At 54.5% G+C, this 13,157-nt stretch overlaps 3 protein-coding genes across 3 annotated transcripts; 2 read left to right on the top strand and 1 right to left on the bottom strand.

The window, feature by feature from the left end:
* Nucleotides 1–3,219: 3,219 nt before the first annotated feature.
* Nucleotides 3,220–5,337, top strand: CGCS363_v009457 (uncharacterized protein; the record flags this gene model as incomplete). The annotated part of the gene is made up of 1 exon (XM_036641306.1): nucleotides 3,220–5,337. One exon carries the CDS (start codon nucleotides 3,220–3,222, stop codon nucleotides 5,335–5,337), a length of 2,118 nt encoding a protein of 705 aa, XP_036493747.1.
* A 2,089-nt stretch (nucleotides 5,338–7,426) lies between these two features.
* clf1 (Pre-mRNA-splicing factor clf1) lies at nucleotides 7,427–9,504 on the bottom strand (the record flags this gene model as incomplete). The annotated part of the gene is made up of 2 exons (XM_036641305.1): nucleotides 7,427–9,096; nucleotides 9,156–9,504. 2 exons carry the CDS (start codon nucleotides 9,502–9,504, stop codon nucleotides 7,427–7,429), a joined length of 2,019 nt encoding a protein of 672 aa, XP_036493746.1.
* Nucleotides 9,505–10,236: 732 nt separating this feature from the next.
* prp31 (Pre-mRNA-processing factor 31) lies at nucleotides 10,237–12,162 on the top strand (the record flags this gene model as incomplete). Its single annotated transcript, XM_036641304.1, has 1 exon — nucleotides 10,237–12,162. The coding sequence occupies one exon, from the start codon at nucleotides 10,237–10,239 to the stop codon at nucleotides 12,160–12,162; it is 1,926 nt and encodes a 641-aa protein (XP_036493749.1).
* Between the last annotated feature and the right edge of the window lie 995 nt (nucleotides 12,163–13,157).

Below are 13,157 nucleotides of genomic sequence, written 5' to 3'. Positions count from 1 at the left end.
TTTGCTGGTAGTAGGGTTGTTCTTTTCCGGGGTATCACGGGGTTTTCTTTGATGGTGGAAAGGACGGCACGACACGACCGGTCGAGAGAGGGTATCACTGGCTGTAGCAAACAGGACTGGGTGAAGAGAGAATCAAAAAGAAAGGGATCACAGGATCAGCCGGCCAGGCCCATTGTTTAAATACCAAATAGCAGAAAACCTGGTGATGCGGTCAAGCACAGAAATGACGCCGTACGCGGTGAAGCTGGGCCGGGTACGACCAGGCCAGAACGAATTGGGACGCATTGGCATGGCGACAGCGGTTTGTGGAAGCGAGTTGTGAGTTGCGCGTCGGGTTCTGTGAGGGGACAAGGTGGGAAAATCTTGGTGAGGGCCCCGGTCTGCCTTGGAAAGCGGAGGTTGGGTCGAGATGCTGCCCTTGCAGTTGCAGGTCTTGCAGCTAGCCAGCTCAGCTCAGCCCGGGGCCCATTGAGCAGCACCAGCATCATCAGGAGCATCAGCTCCAACACGGCCAATCACCAGCAGCGGTATCGCTAGAGCAGCATGCGGGCAGAAGAAGCTGTGGGAGCACAATGGGATCGGAGAAAAAAAGAAAAAAAAAGAAAAAAAAAAAAAAAAAAGCAAGGCAGCAGACCAGCTTGCTGGAGTGACGTTGATGTATCGATTTCGCCTTTTGCTTGCGTGTGCCATTGTGTCCGGTCGAATCATGTCGCCATCGGCTGCATCGCACAGCGTCCATGATTGCATCCAACGGAAACACGGGTGATGGCATTGTGGTGTTGGATCACTTGAGGGCAGGAGAGGGCAGGGGGGATGATTGGCGCCAGGTTGCGTGTTTGCCGGCCAAGATCGTGAAATGGGTTGACGGGGTTTGGGAGGCTGGGAGACATAAACAAGGGCGGTGGAGGGATGCGGTTGACGGGTGAAGCCCAGTGACTACGGTATTGCCTTGAGATACCTGCTTGGTGGTCGACCTACCTTCGGCACCGTGACCTTAGCCAGACGGTCCCACCATGGGTCGCATCAAAGGTGCACCACGCTCATTGGCTGGCATCGTTTGTAGCGAGGGGATCAATCTGACAAAGGACCTTGTTTTCTTGAGAGATATGTACGGATACCTCGATACCTCGACACCTCGACAACCGACTCCTCGACTCCCGACTCCTCGACTCCCGACTCCTCGACTCCCGACTCCTCGACTCCTCGCCCGCGACAGTTCACTCCCTCGGGCCTCCATGCACCCGTCCCATCAGCAATGCATCCAGGCTCAGCCACACACCACTTATACTAGTAATGATGGCAATGTGCAATGTGAGCCACACTGAGGTTGTCGGTCAGTCAGTCAGATGACCATACCAATCGCCACGAGCGAGGTGTGCGCCACGGTGCGGTTCCAATGGGCCTCGAAAAGTACCGTGAACGAACGGAGGCCACTACGTCACTGAGTTGAGGCAGGCTTCCCCGCCACCCCTCATCGGTGTCCAGTTTTCGCACATGTACGTACCTTGAGGCAGCTGAATGTGAAGGCCCTTTAGTTGGACGACTTCGGAGTACTCTAGCTGTGCTTCCATTCCTGCTCGGCGCCCACGTTGCTTGCAATCTATCTGGGGCCCTGTACGGAGTATTTACAGATCATTGATTACCGCGCAATCACCAGCACACATGTTGTGTCAAAGGGAAACAGATGTCCTAGCCGGCATGTCAAAAGACAAGTGAGTGCCAGCAACGGGCATTCCGAATTGCCCATGTCAAGCCCACCGGGGCGGAGCTGTCAAAGACTCACCCGACTGATGTTGTCCAGCGTCCCGTCAGATTGGATTGGCTGATGGCCTTCTGTTGAGGTCTCAGTAAGGTACCTACCTACCTAAGGTAATTTGCTAGCCTCTCTGCCAGCGCTCGGCCCATTTGTTAGGCTCATTCGCGGGACGGCGGCGATACCTGAGTGGCTGGCGAGCCTCCCATTATGATATCATCTTCCACCGACGGGACTCACTGGTCACATGGAAACCACCGTTCTGCGCAGGTCGGTGGAGGGCGCTGCGTATCCCAGCTGCACCGCCAGGAATACGGGGGGCCTCCTACGGAGTGCTCTACTGCGTACAACCTAAGGCAAGGCCAGCGGCATAAGCAAAACCATGTGCGCGCAGAGACGTTTGCTGCAGGTTTGGGGCCTCCAGAGTCTGTCTGTCTTCTTTGACCGTCCATCACCTCCACTTGCTCGCAACCAAGACTCGGTAAACCACACATCGCCCTCGCCTTGCGCCGACGTCCTTCGGCCTGTCGCATGGAACACCCGTCTTCGCAGCCACTTAGATGGGCACTAAGCCAGCGTCGTTGCGCACTAGGCAGCCTGGCTGGCGTCCCGCTTGATACCCAAGCAGTCAATCAGGGCATGGGGCCAATTCCGGCATGAATGAAAATAGCCAGAAAAAATAAAACCAAACACCACGGGGGAAAAGCACACTATTTTCGGTCTCGGGGCCATCCATTTTGCCTGGATTGGCCCAACAAGTGTTGAAATCCCAAATGACTCTGCAAATAGACTGCCTGGCTGCTTCGTTTAGATGGGCGGGCATATTCCCTCCCTCAGCGACGAGCCGGTATCCAATGATGCTCCAGCTGTGCTGCACTGATCTGGATCCCGCACACTCCGTCCAGTGCCTGCTGCAAGTTGCAATGCTGAGTCGTCAAGCACTTGCATCCATGTCCATAGGTGGTCACCCACAGTGTCCCAACCCTGCCCGTCCTGCCCGTCCTGCCCTGCCATGCCCTGCCCTGCCCGGTCTGCGTGTTTCTGGCTGGCTGCTCTGCCTGAACTGTTCAGCATTCCACGCCTGATTTGCCTTTCCTTCCCGTCCTGCTGGACCCTTGCCTCCCCACCCACTTCCACCACTTCCAGCCCTGGTTCCCCCCGGTCTGCGGTCATCATTTCTTAGGCTCCCCTCCTCCCTACCTAACCTCTACTCTCCGTGACTCGCCTGTTCATTCTTCTGTCCTCAACACTTCATAAACGCAAAAGGACTGTCAAAGCGGCAGCCTGACACACAAGACCAACATACCGACATATCTTCCATCAGCACTGACGTCCACCCGTTTTGTGATCAATCCTGCAACTCAACTTCGTACAACTCCCACCAGACCCATCTTATACCCCGCGCCAACACAGCCAACCTTTTTGACGGACCTTCTTGGCTCCTTCACCTTACCCTCTCTGACGGCATGAGTTACGATTACGAACCTCACCGCACTCGCCGCTATGTCCGCGAGGAGCGACGTGAGGAGAGAGTCGACCCCCGCTACGCCGACGACCCCTACCTGAGGGTTTACGAGTCTCGCGAACTGGTTCCCAGGGCTCGGGAAAACAGTGACCTCTCGGTCGAGGAGGTTCGCCGGGACTTCCCTCCCCCAGGATACAGAGACGCAAGGAGAACCCGTTCAGCCGAACCTGGATATTACGACGATTACCGGGGTCACGATGATCGGGACCGTGGCTACTACGACCGCGATTATGACCGCCGCAGCAGGAAGGCTGGCAGCCTTTATTACGAGGAGGAAAAGAGATCACGCGAGCGTGTTCTCAATCAGCAAGAGAAGATTCTAGCCGCTGTGGCCGGTGCTGCTTTGGCTTTCGGTGGCAAGGAGCTCTACGATCGGAAGGAGGCCAAAGACCATGGCGGCGACGTTGAGCGCAACTACCTGACATCCGCTGCTATTGGTGCTGCCGGCGCACTCGCTGGCTACCAGGGTGCTGAGTTCTACAATAAGCACAAGGAAAAGGAGGAGCGAAACGCCACGTACGTCTTGCATCGTGGCCGCGATGGTAAAGTCACCGAGTACTACTCCGATGATGAAGGCGGTGAGAAGGAGAAGAAAGGATCAAAGTCCTTTCTCGAGAACGCCCTAGCAGCCTCTGGTCTGGGAGTCGCTGTCAAGGCTCTCACGGGCGCTGCCGGTGGTGGTCACCACGATGACCGCCGCAGCGACACGAGAAGCCGCCGTGGCAGCCCAGACTCTAGAGGTTCTCGGTCCAAGTCGCGCGGTCCCGGTGGAGAGGCTGCGAACAAGATGCAAAAGGCCGCCATGGCATCTCTAATTGCTGGAGCCACCGAGGCTTTCCGTGTCGCCAAGGAGCCCGGTGGCTGGAAGGGCGAGAAGACCAAGCGTATTCTCACTGCCGCTGCTGGTGCGGCTACCATTGATGCCGCGCAGAGCGGAGAGAAGCAGAGTAAGCTGGGCTTGGCCGAGTCTGTCATTGGCGGTCTCGTAGGCAACCGCGTTATCAACGGATCCAAGCGTAATATCGAAGAAGATCGCAGGACCGGCCGAAGCAGGTCTCGATCTCGCGCTCGTTCCGACGGCGGGGGCGGCGGACCAGGGCTGGCAGCTCTGGCCACGGCCGGACTAGGTGCTTTCGGCGCAAAGAAGGCCATTGAGAACGTTCGCTCTCGTAGCCGCGGCCGTAGCGCCGATTCTTACGACAGCCGAGCGTCCAGCCGCGACGGCAGACGTCACAGAAGCAGAAGCCGCAGCGTTGTGGACTCAGCTCGGAAGAAGCTCGCCAAGATCGGCCTTGGCAGTGATCCCGACGACAGAGAGAAAGACAAACATGCTCGGGACGACAGTTACTACGACGATCGAAGCTCCCGCCGCGGCCTGAGCCGCAAGTATTCCGACGAGTATGATGACGGTTACGACAGGGGCTACGCCCGTAGTACGCGCGATGGATACGATGACGATAGATCGTCTTACACGAGCGGCCGGCGTCGGGACCGCTCCCGTCGCAGGGGAGCACGATCGGACGCAAGCTCAGACTCCGACCTCGGGGATTCTGATGATGATGAGAAGCGGGCAAGAAAGATGAGAGGTAAGCAAGTGATCACAACAGGCCTTGCGGCCGTTGCCACCATACACGCAGCACATGGGGTCTATCAGAGTATGGAAAAACGCAATGCACGGCAGAAGGCTGTGAGGGAGGGCCGGCTGAGTCCAGAAGAAGCCAAGAAGCTCAAGACAAAGGCAATGCTGCAAGATGCCGCCTCTGTCGGAATCGCAGCTCTTGGTATCAAGGGTGCCTGGTCTGAGCTCAAGGAAGCCAAGGAGATGACGCACGAGTGCAAGCAATTTCAACATGAGAAAGCCGTTCGACACCAAAAACGAATTGAGAGGCAGAGACGGCTCAACGGCAGTGATGGCGGAAGACGCGGCAGGGCCGATGACTGGTATACTTCGTCTTCTCCGCGGACAGATCGTTATGACTACGGATCTGTCTACATGGACGGGAACCCTTATTCTGCGGGTCCTTTGCCAGCGCCTCCTGTTGGTTACGACAGGAGATGAGGGAAGTCCATGAGAAAACTGCCCAGTACAGGCACAGGGCTGCAATGTCGATCAATCGATCGGGCATCCGCGTTGCCATCCCATGAGCAGCTTCCACGCCTCCGCACACCACTTGCCAACGACACACAACATTCTTACGACTTTCAAAATGGTATCAAAATTATATGACGACTTAACGACATGAGCACAAGACATGATGACACACCAGTTGCGCGTCAAGGAAGACAGGAGAATCTTTGGATGGGAGCAACAGATGTAGAACTGGCTTTCCACGAAAATCTTCACATCAGCTGCCTTGCATTGCGTTCACTCAGATAGATGGATTCCCCTTCTCCCCTTTGTTGCAGAATCTACACATGGAATTTCTGTTGTACTACGAACTATAACTGATTATCATTTCAATGTGACAGACCGTCGCCGTCATTAATCGGCCAACAACTGCCAGGCGTTGCGGCGCTGGCCGCGCTTCTCCTCTCGTCAGTCCCCACGGGTGGCTGTCGAACCAGTCGGGAGAATCTTCCGACATGGGGTTCGGGCAAAACGAAGACATGAATGGCCCCTTCGAAACCACGATCGAGACCGATCGCCAGGGTCCGATTGGGGCCAGCTGTGCTGGTCAGGAGGAGTGTGGCGAGGTTTCACACTGACTTGCGGAGCGAACAGAGCCTAGAACGCTGCGGGAGCTGACCCCTGTTCCTGAGACAGTCCGGACATTTTCACTAGCGCAGAGCGGCGGTGAGGGATGACGACGTTGGAAAGATTGGGGAAATGCGGGATGATGATATGACGGAAAAGACGGCTTTTAGCTTACAGTCACTCAAGCCAACACGTGCATTCTTGGGAACGGGGCTATGGGAGAAACTTTGGTTCCCGGCCAGCCCAATCTACATGGATTGATTTGCGATGGGCCATTCCCATGCTCTCTCTATCTGTCTTTTCATTTCTCTCTTTTTGTTTCACTCTCAGCTCTCTCTCTTTCTCTCTCTTTTCTGCTAGGGCTGGCTTCTTTGGTTTATGCTGTATACAGGGATGGTTATGTAGTTTCCGATTGAGCCATGAGACACGACTTCCACCCGCCGAATCCTTTGTCAATGTCGTCCACTGCTAAGTACCGTGTGAAAGCAAGCGATTTGGTGGCTGTTTGACAAACGGTCAGCTCCGAGACATCCCATCCCGCGTCTCCTGGACGCGAAGTTGGCGCCGCCCCGCGAAGAATTGCCTGATCGGCGTGAGGCATGGCCTGCTTCTGCAGCATGTCCAGATATCATGGTGTGTGCTTTCCGCTTCCTCTGCCCGGCAGATCGGTCGGGAGCTCTCACCAATGAGGGGCGGGCGGACCCGGTATGAAAATGCCTAGACCGAATTCGTGTCACGCTACAATGATATATGCGCCGTTGGTGCTGGTCTTGTTCTGCTCGAACCGCGACACACCAGCAGAAAGAATTCAAGGCAGCCAAGAGATATGGTTTGAAAGTCTTTCTCGCCAGTTCGGATACCAGCAGAGGTGATATACATCACGATACGAAACCCAGGGGTATCTAGCACTTGGAGAGCTCGCGACAGCCGGCCTTGAGGTGTTTAGTGCGGCGTCGTCATGGTGTCGCATAGGGTGCAGCTGAGGAGCTAGACTGGCGATGACATCATGCATGGTGAAGCTCCACGGATTGTGGTCCCATCTGTTTGAGTGCCTGCCGTTGTGATCCTCCATACATGCCCCATTCCAACACTGAGGTTTTGATTGGCCACACTGTGTCATATGACTGGGTAATGCATCTGCAGCATCTCGATGAATCCAATGGTTTTCGTAGCCAATGAGTGATAGTGGCTCTAGATAGATGGTTCACTCGTAGCAGTCCGACCTCGAGCACGCCGCATCTTACAAGCTTCTTACACGAGCTTCACAAAATAAGGCTGGCAGATGGGTGTTCCCGTGGTCTGAACTTTGAATTGATTAGGCAAATACATGAGACGAGACATACTTTGTCCGAACCCGTCTTTGGTAGAGCCAACGATTTGAAGTTTATCTTGACTTCGAATGATATCGTTGGCACAGGTATGATACATGGTCGAAATCCCCCCTAGCCAGCTTTCACGTCGTGGCGTCTGCCCCTTGTTGCTTCCAGGCCTGCGCCATGGCCAGCAAGTTTGACAAGTTTTGTGACTGTTTGTCGTCTGCCGGGAAGACGTAGTCGATGTACTCCTCGAAGCTGTCATCCTCCAGACGTCTTCTGCGCTTCGTCTTGCGCGGCATCAGCTTTTGCACTTTTTCCACATTGTCCTCAGCGCCGTGCATTCGCTCAAACGACAACCAGGCATTGAGAAGTGTCACGCTCTCCTCCTTGAGGTCCTTCTCTCGCATGCTCTTGTGCGCACGCTCGAACACCTTGCGCGCTCTCGCCTTCGCTACATCGCTAATCGGCGATTCCTCCTCCTCCGCTTCCTCATCTTCCGGAATGTTAAGCTCGAAGTGGGCATAACTGATCCAGACCTTGACATGGTTCGTCTTCTCGAGGAGACGCTCGTAGAGCTCTCTCGTACGATCGTACTCGCCTTCCTCTTCCTCAAAGTCAATGTACGCCTTCCACAGGAGCTCGGGCATGTCTAGGACCATCTGGTTGACGGCCAGCTCAAAAATAGCCCTCGTCCGGTCTAAGTCATCGAGGCCTCGCTCGAGCTCGGCAAACTTGATCCATGTCTGGCAATTGGCCGGGTTCCACTCAATGTGCTTTTCGTACAGCGTCCGGCACCGCAAAAATTCAAAGAGCTTGAGTTCTAGCTCAATGTATCCCCTGAATAGCTTGTCTTTTGGACACATGCCGATTGCTTGGCCAAGCGTCTTCCGAGCGCTTGTGAGCTCGCCCTGTCGGATTTCGAACTGGGCTTTGAGGAGCCAGATCTTAGCAAAGGTGAACTTCTTGTGAGGTATGAGCTCCAAGCACACTTTGTAAATCTGCCGAGCTCGCTCAACATCTTTCGCCTGTAGCTCCTCAAAGATGGCGTAGTTGATCCAGAGGTAGATATAACGCCTCCAAAATCGCTTCTCCTGTGCAGGCGGCACCTGGGCGACGGCTCTCTCATACACATCTCGCACACTATCCAAGTCGCCCGCTGTCTCCTCAAGCCTCGTGTAGTCAAACCAAGTATCGTAGTTCTTTGGGTTTTCCTTTACTTGGTTCTCATAGAAGACGCGACGTTTCGAGAGCACGACGTCTTCAACGCCATCTCTGTCCCCGAACTGCTTCTCAAACGTGGTGTACGCTTTGTGCAGGGCCATGGACTTTGAGCGGGGGAGTCGGTCCATGGCGTATTTGTAAATCGCCCTGGCCCTTTCATACTCTTTCATCTTCGCTTCGAAGCGAGCATAGCTGACGAACAATTTCTCGTCGACAAACTCGTCTCCCAAAGCCTCGACGGCTATCCCGTATACTTCTCGCACCATGTCGCTGGTCCCGAACTCTTCCTCGAACCGTGCCCACTTGATCCAGTTTCTAGGTTCCGGATGAACCTGTGTGAACTTCTCGAAGATGTCGCGGGCTCGGTCGTATTCTCCATATCGCTTTTCCAGCTTGATGTACGCGCTCCAGGCGGCTTCGTCGGGTTGCCACTGCATCCAACGGTCGAACACGCTACGGGTCTTTGGGATCTCGCCCAGCATCTCCTCCATGTAAACGTATTTGTACCATAGCTTGTCAACGCGTGGGAGCCGAGCGACGGCTCTGTCAAACAGATTCCGAGCATGAGAAATATCGCCATTTTTCACTGCCAGACTGTTAGTGATATTGTCCCATGCGAGCAAGGTCTGGCGGGCTCGTACGTACTTTCTGATTCGCAGTATCTTATCCACAATGGAACGGAATTAGGATGCACATCGAGTGCTCTTTCGAAAATGGACCGCGCACGACGAAACTCCTTCTGTTCCAGCTCCCACTGCGCATATCGCATCCAATTATTGAGGTTCACTCGGTTGCGCCGGACATAATCTTCAAACTCCCTCCGCTTTCGTCCCTGGAATTCGTGGAGCTCCTCCAAGTCGGCAAAACGTTGGGTAGGAGCTTGCAACGCGACCTCCTGACGGTCAACCGCCTCGCGCAGGAGTTGCTCCGCGGATATTTGCACCGGCGCGGGAGCCTTGTTCTTGACCTTCGGAGGTCCTCTAGATGCCTCCATGACTTCGGCGGGTGCCCAGGAGGCTTCGCTTGCGAGTATTCTGGTGATTACAGGCGAAGTTGTCGAATCAATGGTGTTGCTTGGTACGCGTAGCCGTGAATTCTGATTAATGTGAGAAGCATGCGCTCCTGAAAATCCCGAGAACTGGCTGTCGTTGAGCTTGTTGCTCCACACGGTGTTGTTGCAATTTGGCCAAGGTTGGACCTACCTGCAGGCAGGCAATGAAAAAGCACACTCATTCTTATCGGATAATCAGCCACCCCGATAACGAAGTGGCTGGTGGGCTCTGAAGACCGCGTCTGCCAGCAATACCTGACAGTACTGATTGAAGATTTCAAATTTGTAAGAGGCTGTCGACTGTATTATGTCGTTGGAGCGGAACTACTGCAAACATATCCATCGACCAGCTATCTACTGCTGCAATATTGGGGAAGGTAAGTGCATCTCCCCAGTTTGTTAAGGCACCTAAGTTAGGGGTGAGGTTGTTGGTGGTTGTGAGTACCTTCCCCTGCGTCAAACTCCTGCACCTGCCTAAACTAAAGTGGGCCCGATCACTCAAGGTAGGTAGCACAGGCACGAGTTCGCCTCTAACGTAGCCTTGCAAGGCTCACAGGAAACAACTTTTCGTCACAGCAAATTCATCATTTTCACGGCGCCAGACTCTCAGTACGCGTGCTGACTTGCAAACGAAGACGCGCGACGGACGCGGCGAACGCGACGACACCTTTCACCATGGCTACCCTTGCAGAGGAGCTTTTCAACGATTTCGCTGACTCTGGCTCGGAGGCCGACGAGACCCAGCAAGATGGCAATGATGCACTGGGTCTCGACCTTGCGCACCAGACGGTCAATCACAGCTCGTCAAACGATATGGACTTAGACGCAGATGATATCGAAGCTGATGCAGATGACGATGTCATGGCTGGCGTGAGTAAAGGCACCGTCGACACTGTCGAGGACGCTGAGGATGCCAAGTCCAAGGTCGAGAAGATGCAACTAGGCGGCGTGAGCGATGTTCGCAGTGTTGCCAGTCTCATGCAGACCCTGGAACCCGTTATAGAGGTTAGTAAACACCCACTGAACACGTCTGGCTCTATTGAAGCAGTGTTTACATCTCGTTTTCGGAGAACTAGCCCTGACTTCGTACCTCGAATGCTGCAGAGAATCGCACACTATCAGTCGCAACCTACCCCGACTCAGCTCATCGGCAATATCGAAGATCACCCCGAATACCATCTCCTGACACAATCGAATAGTTTGTCAACGCTGATCGATAGCGAAATCGTTCTCGTCCACAAATTCATTAGAGATCACTACTCGATCCGGTTCCCCGAACTCGAAACGCTCATCACCAACCCGCTAGAGTACGCCAAGGTCGTGGCCATCTTAGGAAATGGTCCCCTGGATTCGGAGAACATCAAGACTTTGCAGCATTCTACAGACAACCCTCTTAAGGCGTCACTTCGTTCGGTACTCGATGGTCCATCCCTGATGATCGTGACGGTGGAGGCCACGACGACCAAAGGTCGTGAAATGTCGCTAGATGAACTCATGCGAGTGCAGAGAGCATGCGAGATGGTGTTGTCCTTGGACAGGGCGAAAAAGACTCTTACAGAATACGTTCAGTCGCGCATGAACCTTTTCGCGCCGAATTTGACTGCGATGATCGGATCTTTAACTGCGGCGCAGCTGTTGAATGCTGCTGGAGGGCTGACGAGTCTGTCCAAGACGCCCGCATGCAATATTGCTGCCTGGGGGTCGAAGAAAGGAGCCGGTGCAGCCGGTCTGGCTACCAACATTGGCATTCGTCAACAGGGATTTCTCTATCACTCTCCTATTATTCAAGGCATTCCCAACGACCTCAAGAAACAGGCCATGCGCATTGTCGCAGCAAAGCTTCTACTCGCTGCTCGTGTAGACCGAGTTCACTCTAGTCCCGACGGCTCGACAGGTGAAGAGCTCAAGGGTCATTGTCTCGAGCGACTAGAGAAGCTTACGGAACCACCACCAAACAAGGGCCCCCGAGCGCTTCCGGTCCCTGACGATAAACCATCGCGCAAGCGTGGAGGGAGAAGAGCTAGAAAGGCCAAGGAGGCTACGGCCATGACGGAGCTACGCAAGGCGCAGAACAGGATGGCATTTGGTAAAGAGGAGAGAGAAGTCGGTTATGGCACGGGAGAGGGCACTGCAGGACTTGGTATGATCGGCCAAGCCAACGACGGCAGAATTCGCAACCTGCAAATCGACCAGCGGACGAGGGCAAAGCTCAGTGCCAAGAACAAGGGTTGGGGCGGCGCAACTTCGCTGAACGGGGCAGCATCATCCCTTCGAGGGTTCGGGCAAGCAAACTCCAACATCGACCTGCGTGGCAAGGGTCTCAGGACGTCAGGTGTCGGCACGACGCTTGGTGCGCCTACGGGCACAGCGTCGTCACTGGCCTTCACTCCTGTGCAGGGTCTAGAGCTCGTCGATCCCAAAGTCCAGGCTGAACTCAGTCGAAAGCGGAAGGCCGAGGAGGACCGATGGTTCAAGGGAGGAACCTTCACGCAAGTTGCTGGCTCGTCCAATGGAGGCTTCAAGAAGCCCGACCTGCCTCCCAGCAAAAAGGTTGATACTGGTGCAGGTAAAATGGGACCTCCACCTCCGCGGAGCGGCTGAGAAGTCAAGCCATAGCAACGTGGAAGGTAAAACACCAAGCATGTCCATGAAGTCTATCTCTTACCCGAAAGACTGATCCCGGCATTTGGAGGGGTGTGCTGGCAATGGGGTCCGCGACAGGTTTGGCTGGGCCGGCACGGTCGGCGTGCGGCGTTCTTGGAGGTTTGCTATTCGGAAGGGGGCCGTTCGACATGGAGAATTGGAACGGGAGCTTTACCGTTGCACGTAGGTTTGGAGAACATGACGTCCCTGCCACAGACGTATTGGTTGTTTCCTCTCGGCACCTATTTTCAAAGTTGAGATGTAAGATTCTTTGTAACGGTAATCGCCAAAAGGTTGGTCCAACGTTTTCTAGCGCTGCCTGTGCTGCACCAGGAAGCTGTCATGTACGTCGCTACTTGTTGTCTTCTTGTGATGTATGCTTCCGTGCGGTCATGCCACTCTGGCCCATGAGTGAATCTTTTTTGTCCCATCTTGGAGGTCATCACCTTATCACACCAAAAAGCGTTGACGCTCGCCCCTCCGTAGCAGGGAAAGAAGAGAGACTTGGAAACCGTCGGCAGGTTGAAAGTTTAACTAGACTAAAGGCCGTGGTGGCGTTTATTAACCCTTGGTCTATTCCTGTTATGGTTGGGGCCAACGTGAGGGGAAGCTTGCAATTGCTTGCCACGATCTTGTTGGTCCAGTTCTCTAAGTCTACGCAGTACAGTCAATGTTCTAGGTCTATTATGGGGATGAGGATACCATCCTGGTTACTCTCCACCGAGGGTTTAGCTATTTCGGTATGCGGAGAAGCTTGTTGCCCTCCATCTGAGAGAGGGGGCATTGCGTTCCCAGCAAGCGTCTGAAGGCAATTGCGCACGAGACGATGTTTAAAATTCTGTAAAGGGGTCCGTGAAGGCAGCATGGCCGAGGTGAAAAGGGCAAACCCATGGAACATGCAAAAGTCAGGCGCGAAGGGGAAAGAAGAAGAAACAGGACAGCCAGCCCCGTCA

The sequence above is a fragment of the Colletotrichum siamense genome (assembly GCF_013390195.1).
Source record: "Colletotrichum siamense strain Cg363 chromosome Unknown KSG_Cg363_contig06, whole genome shotgun sequence".
Classification (NCBI taxonomy): Eukaryota; Fungi; Ascomycota; class Sordariomycetes; order Glomerellales; family Glomerellaceae; genus Colletotrichum; species Colletotrichum siamense.
This window is presented reverse-complemented; position numbering and strand designations above follow the sequence as displayed.